The sequence below is a fragment of the Dasypus novemcinctus genome, chromosome 13 (assembly GCF_030445035.2).
Source record: "Dasypus novemcinctus isolate mDasNov1 chromosome 13, mDasNov1.1.hap2, whole genome shotgun sequence".
Classification (NCBI taxonomy): domain Eukaryota; kingdom Metazoa; phylum Chordata; class Mammalia; order Cingulata; family Dasypodidae; genus Dasypus; species Dasypus novemcinctus.
In genome coordinates, this window is record NC_080685.1 from 57,305,104 (window position 1) to 57,326,807 (window position 21,704).

Below are 21,704 nucleotides of genomic sequence, written 5' to 3' on the forward strand. Positions count from 1 at the left end.
AGCTCTTTCATGATGGCTTTATCTCATTTTATCCTGGATGGAAGTAAAACTTCAGGAGGGTAGTAAAGGAGAAATATACTAACTGTGTTGAAGAATAACAGCCAGTTGATAATCACAGTTTTGAACAGTCTGAACTATGGTAATTCACCAGTCAACTTGCCTAGGCTGAATCTCCACTGTATTGTATGCAAACTGGTCATGGTAAATTTTATTTTAGATCTAGAGAGGTTTATAGCTAGAATAATTTATTTAGCACCAAACAATAGAATAAAATACTATTACAGTTTCTTGATAGAAATTAGGCTATATCAATATATTCAGTATTTAATCCCTTATCTAATTGCCTTCCTACTGGTTATAATTTTTGTGGCTGAATTTACTGATAATCTTGAACTTCTGCTATTTAAAAAGCTTAAGTATTTGGGAAAGGGTCATTGGGAAATTTTGAGTCTTATCTCTGAAATTGTATGAATATGTTCTTTCTGTTCTTCACTTGCTCAAGCCTCAGTATATACATAGGATTTTTTAAAAACAACTTTATTGAGGTACAGTTTCTATACAACAGACTACCCCCATTCAAAGTAAAAAAATCAATGAATTTTGACAGCTATGTGCACCCATTGAAACCACCACAATCCAAATATATAATGTTACTGTTATGCCAAAAGTTTCTTCCTGCTCTTAGCATAAGAGTTTTAATAGCACTTATGTTTATGTTTCATAGCTTTTACGTTTTGCTGAACTGCCTCAGGATGAATCTCATTAATGTTTATAATGCTTAATTTTAAAGTAAAAGTAAATCAGCATAATTCCTCTACTTTTGATTTTAAAGCACTTGAAATATCCAGTAAATATGTTATATTCAAAATATCTGATGTTATCATACTTCAAGCTAAGCCACAATAAATATTGAATTTTACATCATGTTTTTAAAGACTATTGATAAATGAAGTAGCTACTATTTCAAGGCTTTACTTCTCCTTATGCCTTCCTTCTCAATAGATAAAGAGATAGTCTAAAAATTGAGTTGAGTGATGAGTTCAAGAAGTCTTTGTTTATTTTCTGGGCCAATTAATATAATATTGAACATCTGTTATGTGCCAGAGACTATTAGGTGCTGGAGATAAAATGGTGAACAAAAATAAACAGGTCCTTAGCCTCATGGGGCTTATCATCTTATCATCTTCTGGAGAAAACAGATATTATGTTAATCAACTAATTACAGAAATAAATGTGTAAGTACATTGAGAGGGATGTAATGAGAGTGGAGCAAGGGGACTTGTATAGTGGGGACAGTGGACAGTTTTGGTCAGGGAAGACTTCCCTGAAGAAATGATGTGTGAATTAAGAACCAAAGGATCCTAGGAATTAACTTGGTGACAACTGGGGGACAGGAACAAGAATGGGAATGGAACAGAACTGAGAATGGCCTTTGTAAAAGACTTTGTGGTGAATAGAGAACAATGTGTGTTAGAAAGAGTTTGGTGTAGTCAAGGATCTAAAAATGAGACCCGTAAGGCTGGAGCAGGAGGCAGAGAGCATGGAAGAAGCCGAGACTCAGAAGGTAGGCAGAAACCAGGGAATAGAGAGATTGGTAGCCACATTCAAAATTATGGTCTTTATCAAAATTTCAGTGGGAAATCTTTGAGGGAATTTTAAACTTAGGGATGATGACATAACCAAGATTCTGTCCTGACTGCCTTTTGTCTTTCAAAGGGATCTGTTAGCTTTACTTTTAAAGCAGCATTTCCAGGATTTCTGATATTTCATCATTCTCTTCTAATGTATATTATTTATTCAGTTGCTTTCTGCCTGACTGAACATTATTCTACTAGGATTTTCTCACTGACTTGGTGATGTCTGAGGTGGATCGTTGTGGAGAGCATGATGTCTTGATCTTCAGAGAAAACACCATTGCCACCAAATCCATTGAGGAATACCTCAAGTTGGTGGGACAGCAGTATCTTCATGATGCATTGGGTATGGAGGAGAAAAACATCTATTTTCTTTTCCTTTTGACTTTAAATTATTTCACCCTCATAAGACAAGTAAATACTGAGCTCAAATTCCACATGTTATTTAGTAGATTCTAGCTGACTAGAGTTTTAAGGTTTGAGTTTCAGCTGTAAGAAGTCTCTGCAGTACTCACCAATGGGAGAACAACACATTGGCTTATTGTTATCCATGCAAAAATAGAAAGCCCATCAGCATATGCAGCTACCTCTAGGTCCCCAGATTTGTGATTCTGGGACACACAGTAATATTAGTAGGTGTCTTTGCACAAGACCTAGGGTGGCCTATTTCCCCCTAAATTTTGGATATTTATATCATGCTATAAATAAATTACATAAGTCTTGAAAGTGTTACCCTGAGATTTGTTAGTATGCATATAAAACCCTAGTTAAAAGCTAAGAAACTCCTGCCAATCCATACAACTCCCAACTTCTAACTTCAAGGTCTCAAGAATTTTTAATACTAATTTTTGTCCAATAAACAATTTCTTGCTGTCTAGACCACTCATTTGCAAATCCAGATTTGGCATCTGTCATCATTTTGGAAGAAATTCAGGCATCAACCATTAGAATAAGGTACCATGCTGGCACTTTGATGTACATAATGATAAAGAAGACATGAGTTCCTTGAAGGAAATAGCCATTTCTTTTGTCTCCATATCCCCAGTTCTTAGTACACAAGGTAGAGCCATATATGTAGTTTCAGATTTTCTAGCCATCATATTTTAAAAGGTAAAAAGAAACAAGTGAAATTAATGTTAATAATATAATTTATTTAACCCAAAATATCCAAATATTATTATTTCAACAGGTAAATCAATATAAAAATTGAGATTTTTACTTCTTTTCATACTGTCTTTAAAATTCAGTTATGTATTTTACACTTTTTGTGCATTTCGATTTCCACTAACCATTTTTCAAGTGCTCAGTAACCACATATGACTAGTATTGTCATGGCCTATGCATATCTAGACTAGATTAGACAGTCAATAAAGGCAATTTGAAGGAATGGATAAATTATTGCCCTCAGGGAGCTTACAGAGAGAGCAATAAAAAAGAATATCCCTAAAACAAAAGAGAGAAAAATCCTGTTTCTTTGTTTTTTTAAAGAATTAAAGAATTGATTCCAGCTTATGGAATTGTAAAATTTCCCAAGTGAAATTTAGAGACAGCTTGACTGGCAGAAAAATTTTTGTTAAAAAAAAAGATTGATTGCATAAGGAAAGGGATAGGGATTAGCATGGCAGTAAAAACCCACATGAATTTAAAGGCATAGAGTTGTGAAAAAACCTGGTATATATGAAATCAGGTGAAAAAAAAAAAAAGTGAAAAGACAAGTGAAAAAATAATTGGAAAAACAATTAGAACCAAACTGTTGAGAGCTTTGAATGCCAGGCTGAGGAGTTTAGATTATACTGTAATCATTGGAGAGCCCTTGAATAAGATGTTTCCAGTAGATTCAGTTTAACAGAATGATTAAGGTAAGTTGGTGAAGAATGCAACTGAAAACAGAGACCAGTTAAGAAGCCATTGTAATAAGGTGGGCAAAGAATAATAAGGCTATGAATGAGGTAGTCACCATGAATGAGAATGGAGAAAAGTATTTGAAAAATATTAAAGAAGTTGAACTGATAGACTTGGTAACTTTTTCAGTTTCTGGGAATGAAGCTGGTCAAATATTATAGTGAAATTTGAGCCCTCATGACTAGGAAGAAGAGGATGAGATTCTTAACAGAAAGAGAGCATAGTAGTACCCTTGAAAGACGAGAAGGAATATTTCCACTTCACATATATTCAATTTGAAGTTCCAGTAGGAAACCCCAACTTCCTACTGGCTGTTGGCAAATTGGGACTGATGTTCCCCACATGGAGTAGATAAATAAGCTATGAGATTACCAGAACAGGAAGAGAATAGGGCCAAAGACAGGGCTTGCAGTGTACCTGGGTTTATGGTATAGAAGGAAGGAGAAGCAAAGAAGTGATCAGAGAAACAGCATACAAAAAATGAAAGAAAATCAGGAAAATACTGAGTCAAAGGCACCAAGAGAGAAGACAATATCAAGGAGAATGGGGTAAATCAACAGTGAGGAAGGTAGAGATTTAAAAAAAAAAAAACTGGCTATTGGATTTGGCAACTTAAAGATCATTAGTGATGACTGGAACTGGTATCAGGTGGATAGGATCCAAGTTGTAAGGGATAAAACATGAATGACTGGTCAAGAAAATAGGACCATTGTATTTTCCTGAAGGAGAGTCACTGTAGTGATAATTAGTTCCTACTAAATGGAAATAAATTTTTCTTTATTCCTGCTTCCTTCTTCATATTCTTTTCTCTAAGTCATGTACTTTAATTTGAGGTCTAATAGGAATTTATGAGAAAATTAGTGAAGATGGATTTTCAAAGACATTAGGAAAAGTACAGAGAAGTCCACAGTTTCACTGACATACAGATGTTATTGTCATAAAAATTATATCTCATGGTTTGCTTTAGTAATTTGTATTATCATATAAAAGGCAATAATGAGGCATCTCAAATAATATTCTCCATTTTTTTGAAGAAGGGTGAATATTTGTTGACTACTTCTGAAAAATCTAATATTCATATTCTACCATTCAGTGAGCTAAAACAGGATTTCCAGATGAAATGATTTCTGAAATGAAGAGTGGTTTCAAGACCTTTGATATGACAGTGAATAATTAACAAGCTGATTGGCTTGTTGGGACATGAAAATTAATTTAGTGAGCATGGGAAGAAATTCAAGTAATCCCGTAGTAATCTCTGTTATATTTTTAATCTAAAAGCAAGGGCCAGGGTGGTGAAAATAGCTGCTGCTTCCAAGAGCATAAACAGATTTAATTGGTAAGTTTCTTGAGAACGGGGATTTGCATTGTCTTCTTCCCATTCCCTCCCCATATTTCTATTTAGGCTTAACATCCTAGGCTCTCAATGGCTGATTTTTTTCCTTCTATATTTTATAACAGAGATTCTGTTTTAAAACCAACTTGCAGAATGTTTCTTGGAGATAGTGAAAATTTAGACTGTATATGGTTCAAGATAGCAATGTGTGATTTTTTTGAAATAGTAACTCTGAAGAACAGCAAAATTTTCATCTAGCTAAGAAAGATTCAATTATGTTCATCATATAATACTGTACTTGCTATTGCAAGAGCCTCTAATAATAAAATTTAGAAAGATTTCATATTTAGCATGAAATAGAAAAGTTTCACAGTAAAGTCTCAGTAAATCAAAACACTGAAGGTAGTTAACTACAACTGAACAGTAATTAAAGTTTTGCTACATTCCATATACTTTAGGCAAAAAGTAGATGCTATTTGCAGACAACCTGACTAATTCTCAGATAGAATTGAGTTTAAATATTGCCGGTCATTTTGTACAGTATCTACCTGCTTTTTAGCTAGTCTTCATTTGTCTTGATTAGAACATTACTATTTCCTGCACAGACTCTGTCTCTTTTAGACTTAAATTGTCCATCTGTTAGCGCCCCTTTACCTTTCTGATTGAAATCAGATGGCATGTTGATATCCTGTGACAGGAAATTCCATCTGTGAGATAAAGAAAATGCCTGATATCCACCCTTGCTAAGAGAAGGCACATTCCTTTCAGCATAATATGTCCATACCTGATGGCTTATTCCTACACATGAAATGTTGATGCTAGGTAGTAATGAATTAATGATTTAGATAGAAAATATCTCCTGGAAAATTCTTGGTATATACTTAAATTTGAACAACATAGTGAACACCGGGAAACGGACTTTGGCCCAGTGGTTAGGGCGTCCGTCTACCATATGGGAGGTCCGCGGTTCAAACCCCGGGCCTCCTTGACCCGTGTGGAGCTGGCCATGCGCAGCGCTGATGCGCGCAAGGAGTGCCGTGCCACGCAAGGGTGTCCCCCGCGTGGGGGAGCCCCACGCGCAAGGAGTGCGCCCATGAGGAAAGCCGCCCAGCGTGAAAAGAAAGAGCAGCCTTCCCAGGAATGGCGCCACCCACACTTCCCGTGCCGCTGATGACAACAGAAGCGGACAAAGAAACAAGACGCAGCAAATAGACATCAAGAACAGACAACCAGGGGAGGGGGGGAAATTAAATAAATAAATAAATCTTTAAAAAAAAAAAACAAAAAAAAAAAACATAGTGAACACCCACTTTGACTCTGATTTTTTTCCTAGGCAAGAAAGCAAACTTAAATGGGCTTTCAAATATGTCTCAATAAGGTAAACAGCTTCTTTAGATACAAATCTATAAACGTTCACCTTCCAATGTGGTACATTCCACAAATAGGTTATAGTTTCAACAGTGAAAATAATTTTCTCTGTTTTGTAGGATTTGAAATAATCAGGGGAAAAAAATTTAAGCCAGCACTATGGACAATTAATTTACTTCCAGGAGTTATTTGGCTCTTTTCTAGAAGAATAAAGGAAAAATATTCTCAACATTCATAAGTTATTTGTTAATATCAATATTATTTCCCTAGAATAAATAAAACCCTGAAGAATTCAACAGGATATTTATGGTATAAGTTTAGAGTATGGCCAATTTTTACGTGGAGTATTTGATGCTAAGTGGCTAATTTTTACCTTTAGGTACTCTACATGAGACAGATTCTGTAGAAGCATATACTGTAGGAAATGTTGAAAAAATGTGATAGTTGGTAAACATTTTAAAGCCTTTTACTTGTCTTGGTCACTACACTTTATGAAAAATTATTTAAAACTTGCATAGTTTGTAGTTCACAGTACTTTTTGTATTAAACTCCTGCTAAGTACCAGGCACTGTCTAAACACTTTTCATGCATTATTTATCGTCCTCACTACCACTTTTCAGGGCGGTTATGCCCCTCTTTCATAAAGGCCAGTACCAAACCAAGAATACACACTGGTATCTCTAATAAATATTTGTTAAGCAGCTGGAATTCTTTGGGAATTATTTGAGATGCTGGGGCTTTGAATGTGAATAAAACTTGGTCCCCGTTCTCCAATAGTTACTCATTCTGAAGATGAGACAGACATATCAACAAATAAACATAAAACACTATAAAACATGGAAGAGGAGAATATATACAAGGTGTTGTATACAGTGGAGGATTAACAGGGAAGGCAGGGATTTGTTCAGTCTGAGAATATTGGGCTTATCTTTAGAGAGGACAGGTTATAGAAAGTAGGGCTTGTAAGCTAAGTTTATATGGAAAAGCATATACAGATTATAGAAAGAAATGTTCTGCTACAAGTTTGTGCTATGCTGAATGACTGTCCCATTACAAGAAATGAACATAGAGACCCTTACTTGAATCTGTGTTTGGCACCAGCATTCACACTTATAACCTTTTCTTTCAGCTTGCATTCACTTGTTCTAGAATAATGATAACATTAGTCACCCCAGCAGAAGCAGCCTTCTAACAAATGAGTTAATGCTAATTAAATACATCTGCAGTTTCAGATGAAAGATGCTACACTGTTTAAAGCGATGTCATTATTATTTTATAAGTACTGTGATGATGATAGTGATTGCTGTTATTCCCATTTCAGGATAAGGAAAATAAACATGATATATGGGATATCTTGGGTTCCAAAGCAATAACCTTTAGTGGGCAGTTTTTTGTGCCCTCAACATCAGGTCTCAAAAAAGAATTCTTCATACATTTTAGGGCAGAAATACTAAATCTTTTTATTCTATTCAAGAAGATACAATTTATGGTTACACTGTCTTCTCTTTTCAAATAGGGGAGTTCATTAAAGCTCTTTATGAGTCAGATGAGAACTGTGAAGTGGATCCTAGCAAATGTTCCTCTAGTGAACTGATAGACCATCAGAGCAACCTGAAAATGTGCTGTGAACTGGCTTTTTGCAAGATTATCAACTCTTACTGGTAAGCTGGCATCAGTGCCTCAACCCCTGCTTAGTATTAATAAATTTTTTTATATAAAAGTCACCACAGGGAAGCAGATGTGGCTCAAGTAATAAGGCCTCCACTTATCATAGGGGAGGACCTGGGTTCAATCTCTGGGGCCGCCTAGCAAAAAAAAAAAGAAGAGAAAGCATGCCTGTGCCACGAGCCAGTGCCCGTGTGGCAAGCTGAGTGCCCCCACAGTGAGCCAAGTGCCCACATGAGTGCCCGCATGGAGAGTCAAGTGCCCACATGGTGAGCTAGTGCCTGCACAGCAAGCCAGTGCCCACACAAGTGAGTCATGCAACAAGATGATGAGGCACCAAAAGAGAGACAAAGGGGAGAGTCAAGGTGAAGCGCAGCAGACACCAGGAACCGAGGTGGCACAATTGACAGGGAACCTCTCTCCACATCAGAGGTGCCCAGGATCGAATCCTGGTCAATCCCAGAGGAGAAAGACGAGAAGAGAAGAAAAAGGGAGAAACAGATACAGACGATCACACAGCGAATGGACAGAGGCAGCAAAAAGCAGGGCAGGGGAAGGGGGAGAAAAAAATTAAAATGAAAAAAAAAGTCACCACAATCTTGACTATTATTTCTCAACAAAAGGAAATGCTTATGGAAAAAAAACTGAAAGCTTCCATAATATCCTTTCTAAAAATCTAAATCTATTTTCAGAGATGTACCTCTCAACTATCTATATATCTATCTTTCCCCAGCATATTAGCACCACATTATCTAATACTAAAAGTACATTTTTCTAGCTTTCTAAAATATTTGCTAGTGTTAAGCAGATGTGTTGTTGATTTTTCATTATTGTTCCAATCCAACTGTTAGGGAGATTTTGGAAGATTTTTGATGAACAGTCTTTGGAGAAATTATGGTGAGCTATTGTAAACCAGATGGTTTAGTCAGGAACTTCATGCCATTTTCCTGTTTTGCAAGTTTATATTAATCCCTGTGTTTTTAGCGCTTTGAATTTCCAATTCTATCTAGCTATCTGAATTTTCCACCACTTCTTAGCCACGAATCAAGCAGAGCTCTTCAGAGCCTGGTTCGAGAGAAGAATGCATCGGGTCAGAGTGGGATGACTTGTACTGTCATAGATTATGGTCCTTCAGTATAGAGCAGTTTTGATTTTTTTTTCTTTTCCCAGTGTTTTCCCTCGTGAGTTGAAAGAAGTGTTCGCATCGTGGAAGCAGCAGTGCCTAAACAGAGGCAAGCAAGATATCAGTGAACGACTTATCAGTGCATCACTGTTTCTCCGTTTTCTGTGCCCAGCCATTATGTCTCCCAGTCTTTTCAACCTTATGCAGGAGTATCCTGATGACCGCACGTCTCGGACTCTGACTCTTATTGCCAAGGTCATTCAGAACCTGGCCAACTTTGCCAAGTAAGTGTTGCTTCCAAAATCATTGATTAAAGAATAATTGTTTAGAAAATACATAAGATCCAAAATTTGGATAGGGATGAGAAGCTTCATCACTCATGTTAGAAGATTTTCGTGGTGATGTTATTAAAAATAAATTTAAAACTTGAAACAACTTAAATATTTTTTAATGGTACATCCATTCAATGGAATATTTTCAGCCAGTACAATGTATACAAAGAATACCCAAAAACATGGAAAATGATGAGAATATGATATTAAATGGAAAGTACTAATAAAAATACTTTGGTCAAAACAAAATCAAGAAAGATAGGATGCAGAATGGTGTATATGCTGTTTATCTCAGCAATATGAAAACACAAAAAGCTAAGTATTAAAAAGTTAGGAAGGAGAACCAGCAAGTGGCGGCAGAGTAAGGAGCTCCTAGAGTAAGCTGCTGCTACAGAGCGGTTAGTAAACACCCAGAGCTCTCTGGAGCTAGCTGAAGCACCTATTTGGGGACTGCAGGAAACCAGAAGAGCATCCTGCAATATCCTTGAAGGAGTGGAAGGAGGAGATGCCCATCTGCAGAGAAGACTTTTAAGTAGACGCTTTATGCCACGGAGGCCAGTGCCCATCCTCCACTGGATACACAAGCCACCTCGGGAGCTGTTCCGCAGCTGGAATTGAAAGCTCTACTTCCCCAAAACAGGGGAGGAAGAGACGGTTGGGCACCAATTTCAGCTACTGATGAGTAAATTCAGGGGGCTACAGTATAATCCTCAGAACAGCTAAAGTTTAAGCCTGGCCAAGTCAGAAAGATGCTGGGAGCAGCCATCTTAACTCTGCACCTGAACGAGGGGAACCGGGGTGGACTGAAAATCCCAGTGCTGGTGGAGACCAGTTTCTTTCTATCCAGATCAGATTACAGCTCTCGCCTAGGCCCCAGTGCCACCTTCAGTAGGGAGGAGGCTACGGGGACCTGTGCCAGCCTCTCCGGAAAATTACTGGCCAAGCCACGAAGACCAGTGATTATCCTACTCTGGCAGCATGAGCCACCCTAGGAGCTATTCTGTGGCTGGAATTGGAAGCGTCATTTCCCAGAAATGGGGGAGGAGGAGACGGTTGACTGCCAGTCTCGGCTACTGAACTTGGCTGGCTAAGATATAACCCTGGTAACAGCTGGGGTGTGAACCAGTCCAAGTCAGAAAGAGGCCAGTAGCCACCATTCTGACTCCACCCCCAGCCTGAGGGGAAGCCAGGATGACTGAAACTCTCAGTGTCAGCAGGAACCAGTTTCTTTCACACAGATCAGCCTGCAGCTCTAGCCTAAGCTTCAGCCCTGCCTCTGGTGGGAGGGAGCCCGAGGAACCCTGCACCAGCCTATACAGGTAACTGCAGGTAACTTTGGCTGGGACAGACTGAAAATCGAAAGTCTACCAGGACAACTGCGGTCACCTTGAACCCACACTGCATAGGTTGCTGCCCACACCTGCAGCTCTATCCCCGCCCCAGGCAGAGGAGAAAGGGATGTGAAGCTTCATCAGTCTCTCGGGGCAACTATAGTCTAAACCTGCACTTGGATTATTCCACACAGCTGTGACTCTGTCCCTACTCCTGGCAAAGGAGAAAGTTGGAAGAAACTTCATTGGTCCCTGGGGCAATGAGGGCAGCTTGAGCCTCCATAGCTTATAGCACCAACTACACGCTTGGCTCCAACCGTACAGCCAGCAAGGGAGAAAGGCTAGGAAGCCCTAAACTAAAGAGAAAAACTGCACCCAGAATAAATACTCTATTAAGCCAGATGCGAAGACACCAACCAAAACTACAGTCCACACCAAGAAACAGGAAGCTATGGCCCAGTTAAAGGAGCAAGATAAGCCTCCAGATGACATAAAGGAGTTGAGACAACTAATTATAGATGTTCAAACAAATCTCCTTAATAAATTTAATGAGATGGCTAAACAGATTAATCATTTTCTCTGTGAGTTCCATGAGATCATGATAGTCTGCAAGGCCAGCTATCACGATCTCGTGGAAATCACAGAGAAGATGATTCATTTTTTTTTCTTTCTGAAGATCAGAAAGAGCCTTGTTTTATTTATACACAAGAATGACTTATTTACAACAACCATAACAATATAAGAGTCATTTGCCTGCACAGTGATCACTGTATAAATTAAGACTATAAATATGAAAGGTAAGCACCACCCAAGAGCATAAAACCTTTTCTCCAATCCTCCCCAGGGACCCTGTCAGCCTTCCTCACAGGCCGGCTCCTCTGCCCCTGGCCCGAGCGCAGCTCCAGGGTGCCAGGCAGGGCCCATAGGCAGAGCTGGCTGAGCCCCGGGCAGCAGCGAAGACGCCGGTCGGCAGGGAGCAGCCGGCAGGCCCCAGGCAGCCTCAAGCAGGCCTGGGTGAGGCGCCCGCTCACTCCTCCTCAGTTTTAATTATCAGGGTCAGAAAAACGGGTCTGACGCTCACAGAAGCTCGGGCCCTGGGCCCCAAGCAGGGCGTCTGCTCTGGAGGCTGCTGGGTGAAGGCGGCCACAGGCGGCTTGCAGCCCTGCACTGGCGTCCTCCCAGCAGAAGGCGTTGGGTTGGGGTTGAGAGGATTGTTTAAAATTACCAGTCATTTACAACAACACTGTTTACGTCAATTATTAGTTAGAAAGGTTTAAAAACAATGCAAGTTATTGGTGGTAGGGTGAGATGTTATATATGTCTGTTTGATGTTATATATGTTTGTTTTGTAAGTTCACAACTATTATACATTTATTGTTTATGTTTATGTACAAGTGATATATTTCAATAAATTTTTAAAAGTTAGGAAGGAGGAGCAGGTATAGCTCAGTGGTTGAATAACTGCTTCACATGTAAAGGGCCCCAAGCTAAATCCCCAGTACCTCCTAAAAAAAAACTTGGAGGAAATCACACAAATTCCATATATCTATGACAACTTGAACAGGTACTTCAAAAAAGTCACTATATGGAAAAATGGAAAAGGTGGAGGGAAACTCTTCTGATTAAAAGAAACTGAAGAGATATACCCAAATGCAATGCTTGAATCTTAATTGGATCTTGAATTGGAAAAAATTCTATAAAACACACTTTATTGACAATTGGTAAAATTTTTAAAGTATACTGTATATAAGATAATTCTTGATAATATTTTAATAAAACTTTCAGTGTATAATGCCATTGCTTTATGTAGAACATATTCCTTATTCTGAAAACATGCACGCTAAAGTATTTAGACGTAATGTCTATAACTTAGTTTAAAATAGTTTTGCCAAAAAATTTACTTTTTATATATAGAAAGTAAAAGTAAATTTGGCAAAATATTTAGAGTTGGTTAACGTAGATGAAAGGCATATGGGTGTCCATTGTATATGCTTTCAACTTTCTGTAGGTTTAAAATTTTTTGAAGAAAAAGGGGAAAAACAGTTGGGGAAGAAATGTACTCAATACCACACAGCAGGGGAGTGGATGTAGCTCAAGTGATTGAGCATCTGTTTCCCATGTACAAGGTCCTGGGTTTAATCTCTAGAACCTCCTAAAAAAAAAAAAGTTACATAGCAGATATGTTTGGGAGGTGAAATTAGTGCACCAATACTTTGTTTCTTTCTATTTTTCAGTGTTTTTATATTTTTTCATCAATAAGCTTATATTACTTTTAATTTTTAAAAAGTACTTTTAAGAAATGTCTGGGAAGAAATTCACACTTGTAAAATTTATCACAAATTTATCTGATATGGAGGCTTAAAAACAAATTTCTATTAGCAATGTTTTAAAGAAAAAAATAAGACCTTCAGTGAGACAGTTTTGTGGTTTAAAGATAGTGGCTTTTGAGAAGTATATTATTTTAACTTTGTGTGCCTTAAATTCAGACCAACCCAGAAGTAAATATATTTACCCATATTTTAGCTAATTCTGGTAAAAATTTATTTCTACTGTATTTTGGAACAAGTTTTATGAAACTAAGGTCAGTCCCAAAGATAGCTAGAATCAAGATAGGCAAAGAAAGAGAGACTTTTTTTTCTAGTGGAAATAAATAGCATAAGCAAAGTCTTGGAGAAGAAAAAAAGTATAATATATTTGGAGACTCCGAAAGAAGTTAGCAATATTGAAGGTTTGTGCTGGTGACCATTTGATAGGTAAACATGCTTTATAATAGAGAACATTAAATACCAGATAAAAGAATTTGAACTTTACCTTCCAGATAATAGAAAGCTATTCAAAGTTTCTATGTAATAAAGTGATATTAAAAGAGTGTGTTTTAACATGTATTATTCATAGATAATAAACAAAATTACTTATATATACACCACCATCCCCCAATCTGTAGCCTTGTGTAAAGTCAACTCAAAATGATCACATCTCTTTTCCTAAATATGTTCTTCCTCATTTTCTCTCCCTCTGCTTTAGGTTTGGTAACAAAGAAGAATACATGGCATTCATGAATGATTTCTTAGAGCACGAATGGGGTGGAATGAAGCGATTTCTCTTGGAAATCTCTAATCCAGAAACCATCTCAAACACCCCAGGCTTTGATGGGTACATTGATCTGGGCCGAGAGCTTTCAGTTTTGCATTCCTTACTATGGGAAGTAGTTTCCCAACTTGATAAGGTAAAGTAGGCTGGAAATGTGATGGGAGATGGAAGATATGGAACCTAACTTTAATGTATCTGAATTTTGAAGAGTATCTAGAGAGTGATAGCACTCACCCTTTCTGCTAGATAAAAGCAATCTTTTGCCCTAGGAGCCAGGGAGTAATTGGTTTATAATTTCTGAGTAAAACTATGTCATCTAGAAACCATGCAATTCTAGAAAGTCATGCAATGATTAATAGTTCAAAACAATTACCTGAATAAATGAAGTGTATGTCTATAAATTTATCTATGTGGTACATATCTGAAAACTTACCTAGAAACTAAGATCAATTATTTGGGTATACAGCTTGATCATGTATGATAGAATGATATGAAACCTCATTTAATAATTTCTACCAAAAGTGTTGGCAGAAAAATGCTAATATTATCATGTTTAAGTAGCTTTACCCATGAGGTTTTTTATTATGCAATTCAGAGGGTTGATATAATTATTAGTGCTACAGAGTCTCCTGAGATCTGAAAACCTGATGTTTCTTTCTCTACAGATGTGAGTTAAGAATACAGAGAACAATTATCATTTTAAATCACTTATTATCTGATTTTATTATGTACCATATGAAGCTAAGAATTTTTATTATATACCATATTAATGACTAAATTTATACCATGCCAATCAATTTCCCTCCTGAGATTTTGTGAAGTGAATAGATTTATTAAGGAAAATAGGTTAATAGACTTTGGCTAAGTTTATCTCAATAATTATTTACTGATGTTTTTGTTTGCTACAGGTACTTTATAAATAGGTGTGGTGGTATGTTAGAATAACTTCAAAAGACAGTTATTTTTCTGTGATGACGATTTGCGTATTTGTTCTCCTCCATTTTCCTATTATTCTTAAAAATGTACCGGTAAATTTGGGGGGGAGTAAAACCTATTAACAAAGACCGATTTTCTGAGGAAATTTAAATGGTGGTGTCTTCATAAGTGCTTAAACATTTGTAAAACAATAAACTGCCCCTTATTCTATAAAACCCCTTCTTCACTTCTAGAAATGCTAGCTAAACTTTAAGTTGCAGCTGTACCGAGGGTAACTTCCTCAAGAGAGGTGAACAAGTAAATGCATGCTTCAGGTAGCATTTATAATCCATTTGAGCAGGTAAGAGTCTTGATTGTTGAGAAGACAAAGAAGACTCAAAGACAGCCATACCAAACTGTGTTGAGGGGCCCCATAACTTCCTTGGGAATAAGGATTCTCTAGACAAAAACACTATTGAGATGGATAAACAAGTACTAAAAAGTTATCCTTTGTTGAATAACTGCATTGGTGGGATGCAGCTATAGTTATCTTGTGATATAGGAATGCCTTATTCAGGGTCAAGGTCTTTTTAACAGGCTTTGCTTTGTAAACACATTTTCTCCTCTTTAATCTCTGTTTGGTCCTGGGAACCAGAAGTACATCTAAACATATCTTAGAGAGACTGTTTACCTGATTTTGCTGTTTAAAAAAAAAAAAGCTGTGTTGTAAACTCAGTTAGTACTGAGTTCAGTGTTCCCAAGATGAAATGGAACTGTGAATGGCAATATCAACCGTGTGCCCTGCAGTGCTCTGGACCCCTGAATGCAGCACCTTCTTGTATGTTGGCATGCATTTCTTTTCTCACATGATCCTTTTTCCTTGGAATTTTCATCACCCTAGTCGATCCTCTGGTCTTTTAAGTTCCTTTTAATTAGAAGATGTTTGATTCTTCCCCTACTCCCCCACTCCTTGATCTACTAGCCTCCTCCCAAATATTTAGTTTGCTTTGCATGCCTGTTTTAAGTTGGAATGGCAGTAGTGTGGTTGTATTGAGCATGTCTTTTATTTTTATTTGCATAATCCTAATTTCTATTTCCTTTCTTTCCTCGATGTCTGCTGCACCTTGTTTCGCCTCCTCCATCCATCTCGACGCCATGGTTCTGCTGCTCCATAACAATGCATTATGAACCTGCCACACCCATATGCAAACACCTACCCTTCCTTCCAACCTACACCCCTCCATCAATGGGCATCGTTGTCCCAAAATCAATCTGTGGTGGATGTCGCAATGCTTATTATCCAATTAGGGTGAAAATTCCTTCCTACAGGCGACCGTGGCAAAACTGGGCCCTCTCCCTCGTGTTCTTGCTGATATTACCAAGTCTCTGACTAATCCTACGCCAATACAGCAGCAACTGAGACGTTTCACTGAGCATAACTCCAGTCCAAATGTCAGTGGAAGCCTCTCCTCTGGGCTACAGAAAATATTTGAAGATCCCACTGACAGGTATGAACGAAAGAGTTTGAACTACTCTCTCAGAGCTAAATACCCAAGATCTAGGACAACTTATTTTTCTAGTAATGATGATGTAGTTACAATATATTCAAAAAAGGTATAAAAAAATCTATGTCCTGCTTAATGGTAAACTAAAAGCTTTATGAAATTGATGCTTTCACCATTGTAGCATTCAAAACTCTAGAAGCACAGTAAAAACTATTTTATAGCTGGCATATAAAATACAGATAAATACAAAGTTGATGCTTAGTTGCTCTTTGGATTGGCAAAATTTGTGTCCCTTTGGTTGTGCACTCAGAGCTTCTCCTCGAAGATTTAAACAGAACCAGTTAAGTGTGAATTGGAATACTTTGGGAGGGCTTAAAATTTAACTAGGAAATGACTGGAATTCCAGTAAAAATCAAATCAAAGACAGTAATTGAATGGTGTACAACAGTCTTATTCTCCACCTTGTGGGGATATTTTTTAATGTTGGATTTATCCTAAGAATTGGAAAGATGAAATCTGAATTTAGAAAGAAATCTAAATATGTACATTGAGCCTTAAGCCTTCAGAAAAGTTCATACACCTGAAGTGAGAAATCTTAGCTATTTGAATTTGCCTCTATTGTAATTAAAAATCCTTTTCTTTTCCACAGTGATCTGCATAAACTAAAATCACCAAGCCAGGACAATACAGAAAGCTATTTCAGAGGGAAAACATTATTACTTGTACAACAAGCCTCCTCCCAGAGCATGACTTACTCTGAAAAGGATGAAAAGGAAAGTAGTCTTCCCAATGGTCGGAGCATCTCCCTCATGGACCTTCAGGACACACATGCTGCTCAAGTGGAGCACACATCTGTCATGCTCGATGTGCCTGTGCGCCTGACCGGAAGCCAGCTTTCCATAGCCCAGGTGGCCAGCATTAAACAACTTCGGGAAACCCAGAGCACTCCCCAGAGTGCACCCCAAGTGAGAAGGCCCCTGCACCCAGCCTTGAACCAACCTGGCAGCCTCCAGCCATTGTCATTCCAGAATCCAGTCTATCACCTCAATAACCCAATTCCAGCAATGCCAAAGGCCTCTGTAGATTCCAGTTTGGAGAACCTAAGCACTGCCAGTTCCAGAAGCCAAAGTAACAGTGAAGACTTCAAACTCAGTGGACCCAGCAATAGCAGCATGGAAGATTTCACCAAACGTAGCACTCAGAGTGAGGACTTCTCCAGGCGGCACACTGTGCCAGACAGACACATACCTCTCGCTCTACCACGGCAAAATAGTACTGGGCAGGCCCAAATCCGAAAAATGGACCAGGCTGGGTTAGGTGCCCGAGCCAAAGCCCCACCATCCCTGCCACATAGTGCTTCCTTACGTAGCACCGGCAGCATGTCTGTGGCATCTGCAGCCCTGGTGGCCGAACCTGTGCAGAATGGGAGCCGGTCCCGGCAGCAGTCCTCTTCCTCCCGAGAGAGTCCTGTTCCCAAAGTGAGAGCAATCCAGAGGCAACAGACACAGAAGGTAGGGGCAAGTGCCAGAGGGGTTTTGTATTTACTTAATCCAGCTGTTTCCTCCATTTTTTATATATAAATCATTGTGAAATCCAATTATTAACAAGGCTTCCACTTAAAATTATTTTCTGTTACCTTTAAATGGAAAAAGGAAATGAGGAGCTTCAGAGGCTTCTGACTAGGCAAGGCAGCAGAACATAGTTTTACTTATTACCCTCAGGAGACTCTAGCAGCCAGGCAGGGGGCCTTTCCTTCTCTTCAAACAGCAGAACTGCTGCCTCATTTTGCACTTAGAACAGATCTGTGGTATTGAGTGAATAACTAGAAGTTTAAACTACAAAAATCTATGGGCCAAATCTGCTATATTTTGGAATCTGGAAACTAATGCTTCTTAATTTTTTTCTTAAGCCTCTGAATAGTTTTGCATTCTGGGCCAAGAGTTTAATGTAACTGCTCCCCAGCTCATCCCACAGCTCCCTCTGGAAATACTCAAGTCCCATGTGCCCTTTCCTGGAAATGGCTAGAAAAATAAACAACTGAACTACCTATAGAGGTAAAGTGTAGTGGTAAAAAGATAGAAACACAGGTAATTGACAAGTATTCTAGACATTTTCAAGTCCCTTGTATTTCTATTTATGTGAACAAACCCCACAAGCACTCACACACAGTCTAAACAGGGTAAGATCTGTAACCTTTATTCTCTTGACAAAAAGGTTTGCCAAGAATTTATTCATTTCTTCCTTCCATATTACATTTTAAGGCACCAATAAATTTTCAGCCTTTTGAAACAAACTAGTAACTTCACGTGTATGTGTGTGCCTTCCTTTGATTTAAAGAAAATATATATTGCTCCTAAAAAACTTCATGTTTGTTCAATTTTTTTGAAACCTAACCATACTTTATAAGTACAGGGGAGCTTTCTTTTTAAAGAATTCTATGACAAATCCTTTTATGCAGCAAAATAATTGGCCAGGAGAGATCACAACAAAACTCTAGTGCTTCCCTTTACTGTATTTGCATATTTATGGGTAAACACTTCCTGACCTGGCTGCTTCTGCCTCCACCCTGCTATGATCAGAACCCTTTGCCCCTACTCTGATAGTTACTGTTTTAAAAACAAATTAGAACATTTACAGAATCCTTGGATATAAAAGTGGAGGAAAGGACGAAAAGCATGATGAACTTCAGCTGATTCTGGAAACAACTCCTTCTAGTTGGCCATTTTTTTCCAGAGAAATAAAGTTTTTCTTCAGTCTTAAATTTTTCACTTTTATTTTGTTACATTTCTCAAAATTTCACCAATTCATTTGATTTAATAAGTATATAACATAATAAGAAGTATACATGTATTTTAATACATATATATTCGTTTGTTAAGAAGCTATCAGTCATTCACACCTTATTGTGAATTATTTTCCTCTAGTTGGCATCAACTGCTTTCAGAAAATTAAAATGTTGATTGGGAGGAGAAAAGAAAAGTAATTTTAGAGAAGGAATAATTTGTGGAGGCAAGCATCTTGGGACTTTAGGGCAGCATGGGGGTACTTAGGATGAGGTGGGAAGGAGAGAACAGCACCAGATTGCGAGAGAGGGACAGGACAGGGGAAAGGGCCCCCTGTCTACTTTTAAAACATGGTCTTGGGACCAGCCTTGGACAGAAAAGGGGAATTAAAATTCTCTTCCACTTTTGCTTAGCCATTCCTCCTGTATTATATGCAGTCTTCAATTCCCAGGACCCATGATTCATATTTATAAATATTATCAATAAGCCTTTTGTGTGCTTGTCTGGAACCAATTGCTATTTATAACATTTTTAGAGGAAAATTAACAGCTGTCACATAAGCACTCAGTACATATTTCTATGGGTAAATAGAAGTTGGATGGATGAGAGGTAGGAAATGTGTACTTTCTCTAAGCAACCCATTTAAAAATTAATTTTTGTGCCACAGCCATTGAGGAGTTGGGGAATGTCTGCATCATATTGGCATAGAGTAGGGCACAGCCACAGTGAGATGTCCTAGCAAGACTTAAATACTCACCTTTGTTTATGCCTTTGCTGGTACTAGAACTGTCACATCAATCAAACCATAAATCATTGTATTTTCCTTGATAAAGTTTCTGGGTTTTTTTGTGCCCAAATGGTTCATTCTTTCCAACTTATGTTATTTTTTAAATTCTCTATCTTTCTATTTCTTGTTTGCTTTGCTTTTCTCACTCCTGTGAAGCCTCTGGATTTCTATATAATCAGCACATTTTTAAGGCAAATTCCTTTACATATTTTAATTGCAAATTGTGTTGTGGAATTCTTTTCTCCCCAAACTGTAGACGATTTCTTGGTGGACTTTGGTCTGTAGGCGTCTGTAATTAGCAGTGGCATTTTCCCGTGCAAATTCCATTTGTATCTATGCACAAAGCAGCTACCATAGTTCATTGAGTAGTAACTGGATTCAGTCTTCTACATCTAGTGAGTAGGGGGGAAATAAAAGTCCTAGTGAAAAAAATTACAAAGAGAATTTTTTCAGGAAGTTATTTTTTAACTTTTTGACCCTTTTTCAACCTTTGCTTGGATTTCTTTTTTCTCATTTTCCTCTCCAATTTGTTTGAATGTCATGTACTATGTATCTACAATATAGACTTTATTTACAATATGTGAGTTGTTCACATTTAGCATTGTTCCTGAACTTAGTAATTCAGATTTGAAGAGGTGTTTTATATAGCTTTTTGACAAACCTAGGAGTATGCTGCTGCAGCTTTTGTTTGTTTGTTTGTTTGTTTAATTAAAGAAGTTGTGGTTTTACAGGACACACATGCATAAGAGATAGAATTCTCATATACCACCCTATTATTAACAACAGGTATTGGCATGGTACATTTATACAATGAATGAGAGCATATTTTTATCATTGTACTATTTTTTTTTAAAGATTTATTTATTTATTTAATTCCCCCCCTCCCCAGGTTGTCTGTTCTCTGTGTCTATTGCTGCAACTTGTTTCTTTGTCCGCTTCTGTTGTCATCAGCGGCTAGGGAAGTGTGGGCGGCACCATTCCTGGGCAGGCTGCACTTTCTTTCACGCTGGGCGGCTTCTCCTTACGGGCGCACTCCTTGCGCGTGGGGCGCTTGGGGCTCCCCTACGCCGTGGCGCGGAACGGATGCGCGCATGGGCCAGCTCCCCACAGGTCAAGGAGGCCTGGGGTTTGAACCACGGACCTCCCATGTGGTAGACGGACGCCCTAACCACTGGGCCAAGTCCGTTTCCCTCATCGTACTATTAACTATAGTCCATGGTTTAACTTAGGATTCACTGTTTGCTTTGCAGTACCTTGAATTTTTTAAAAAATTTTTGTTCTAGTAATATATATACATCCTATATTCACATATATAATTCAGACCTGTTAATTATACTCACAAGAATGTGTTATCAACATTTATTTACAAAACTTTAAAATTAACCTAAATAGATATTCTGTACAATTTAAGCATTAACTCCCTATTCTCTATCCCCAACCTAGCCCCTAGTAATCAATGTTCTAGACTCTGTTTCTAACTGAGTTTTCTTGTTCAAATTATTTCATATGAGAGAGATCATATAATATTTGTCCTTTCTGTCTGGCTTATTTCACATGTATAAGGACTTCATTTGTTTTTATGGTTGAATGATATTCCATTCGTATGTATGTGTGTGTGTGTATATATATATACACATATACACTACATTTTTTTTATACGTTCATCAGTTGATTGCACTTGGGTTGCTTCCATCTTTTGGCAATTGTCAATAATGCCACTACGAACATTGGTATGCAAATATCTGTTTGAGTCCCTGCTTTCCATTCTGTTGGGTATGTATCTGGTAGAGGGATTGCTGGATCATATATAGTAATTCTGTATTTAGCTTTCTGAAGAATTGACAAACTGTCTTCCACAGCAGCTATACCGTTTTACATTCCCACAAGCAATGAATGAGTGTTCCTATTTCTTCAGATCCTCTCCAACATTTGTAAT

At 38.0% G+C, this 21,704-nt stretch overlaps 1 protein-coding gene across 12 annotated transcripts in view; it reads left to right on the top strand.

Moving 5' to 3' along the window:
* The window catches only part of RASAL2 (RAS protein activator like 2), a 459,173-nt gene that overhangs the window by 398,338 nt on the left and 39,131 nt on the right, over positions 1 to 21,704 (top strand). For 7 of the 12 annotated variants that reach the window (XM_058274786.2, XM_071207582.1, XM_071207581.1 and 4 more), the window contains 6 exons: positions 1,836 to 1,980; positions 7,754 to 7,898; positions 9,073 to 9,309; positions 13,713 to 13,914; positions 16,023 to 16,201; positions 16,848 to 17,709. In XM_058274786.2, the coding sequence (XP_058130769.1) occupies positions 1,836 to 1,980; positions 7,754 to 7,898; positions 9,073 to 9,309; positions 13,713 to 13,914; positions 16,023 to 16,201; positions 16,848 to 17,709 (1,770 nt within the window). Of the gene's footprint in view, positions 1 to 1,835; positions 1,981 to 7,753; positions 7,899 to 9,072; positions 9,310 to 13,712; positions 13,915 to 16,001; positions 16,202 to 16,847; positions 17,710 to 21,704 lie in introns of all 12 variants that reach the window. The other 5 variants (XM_058274784.2, XM_071207580.1, XM_058274780.2 and 2 more) reach the window with 1 other exon arrangement.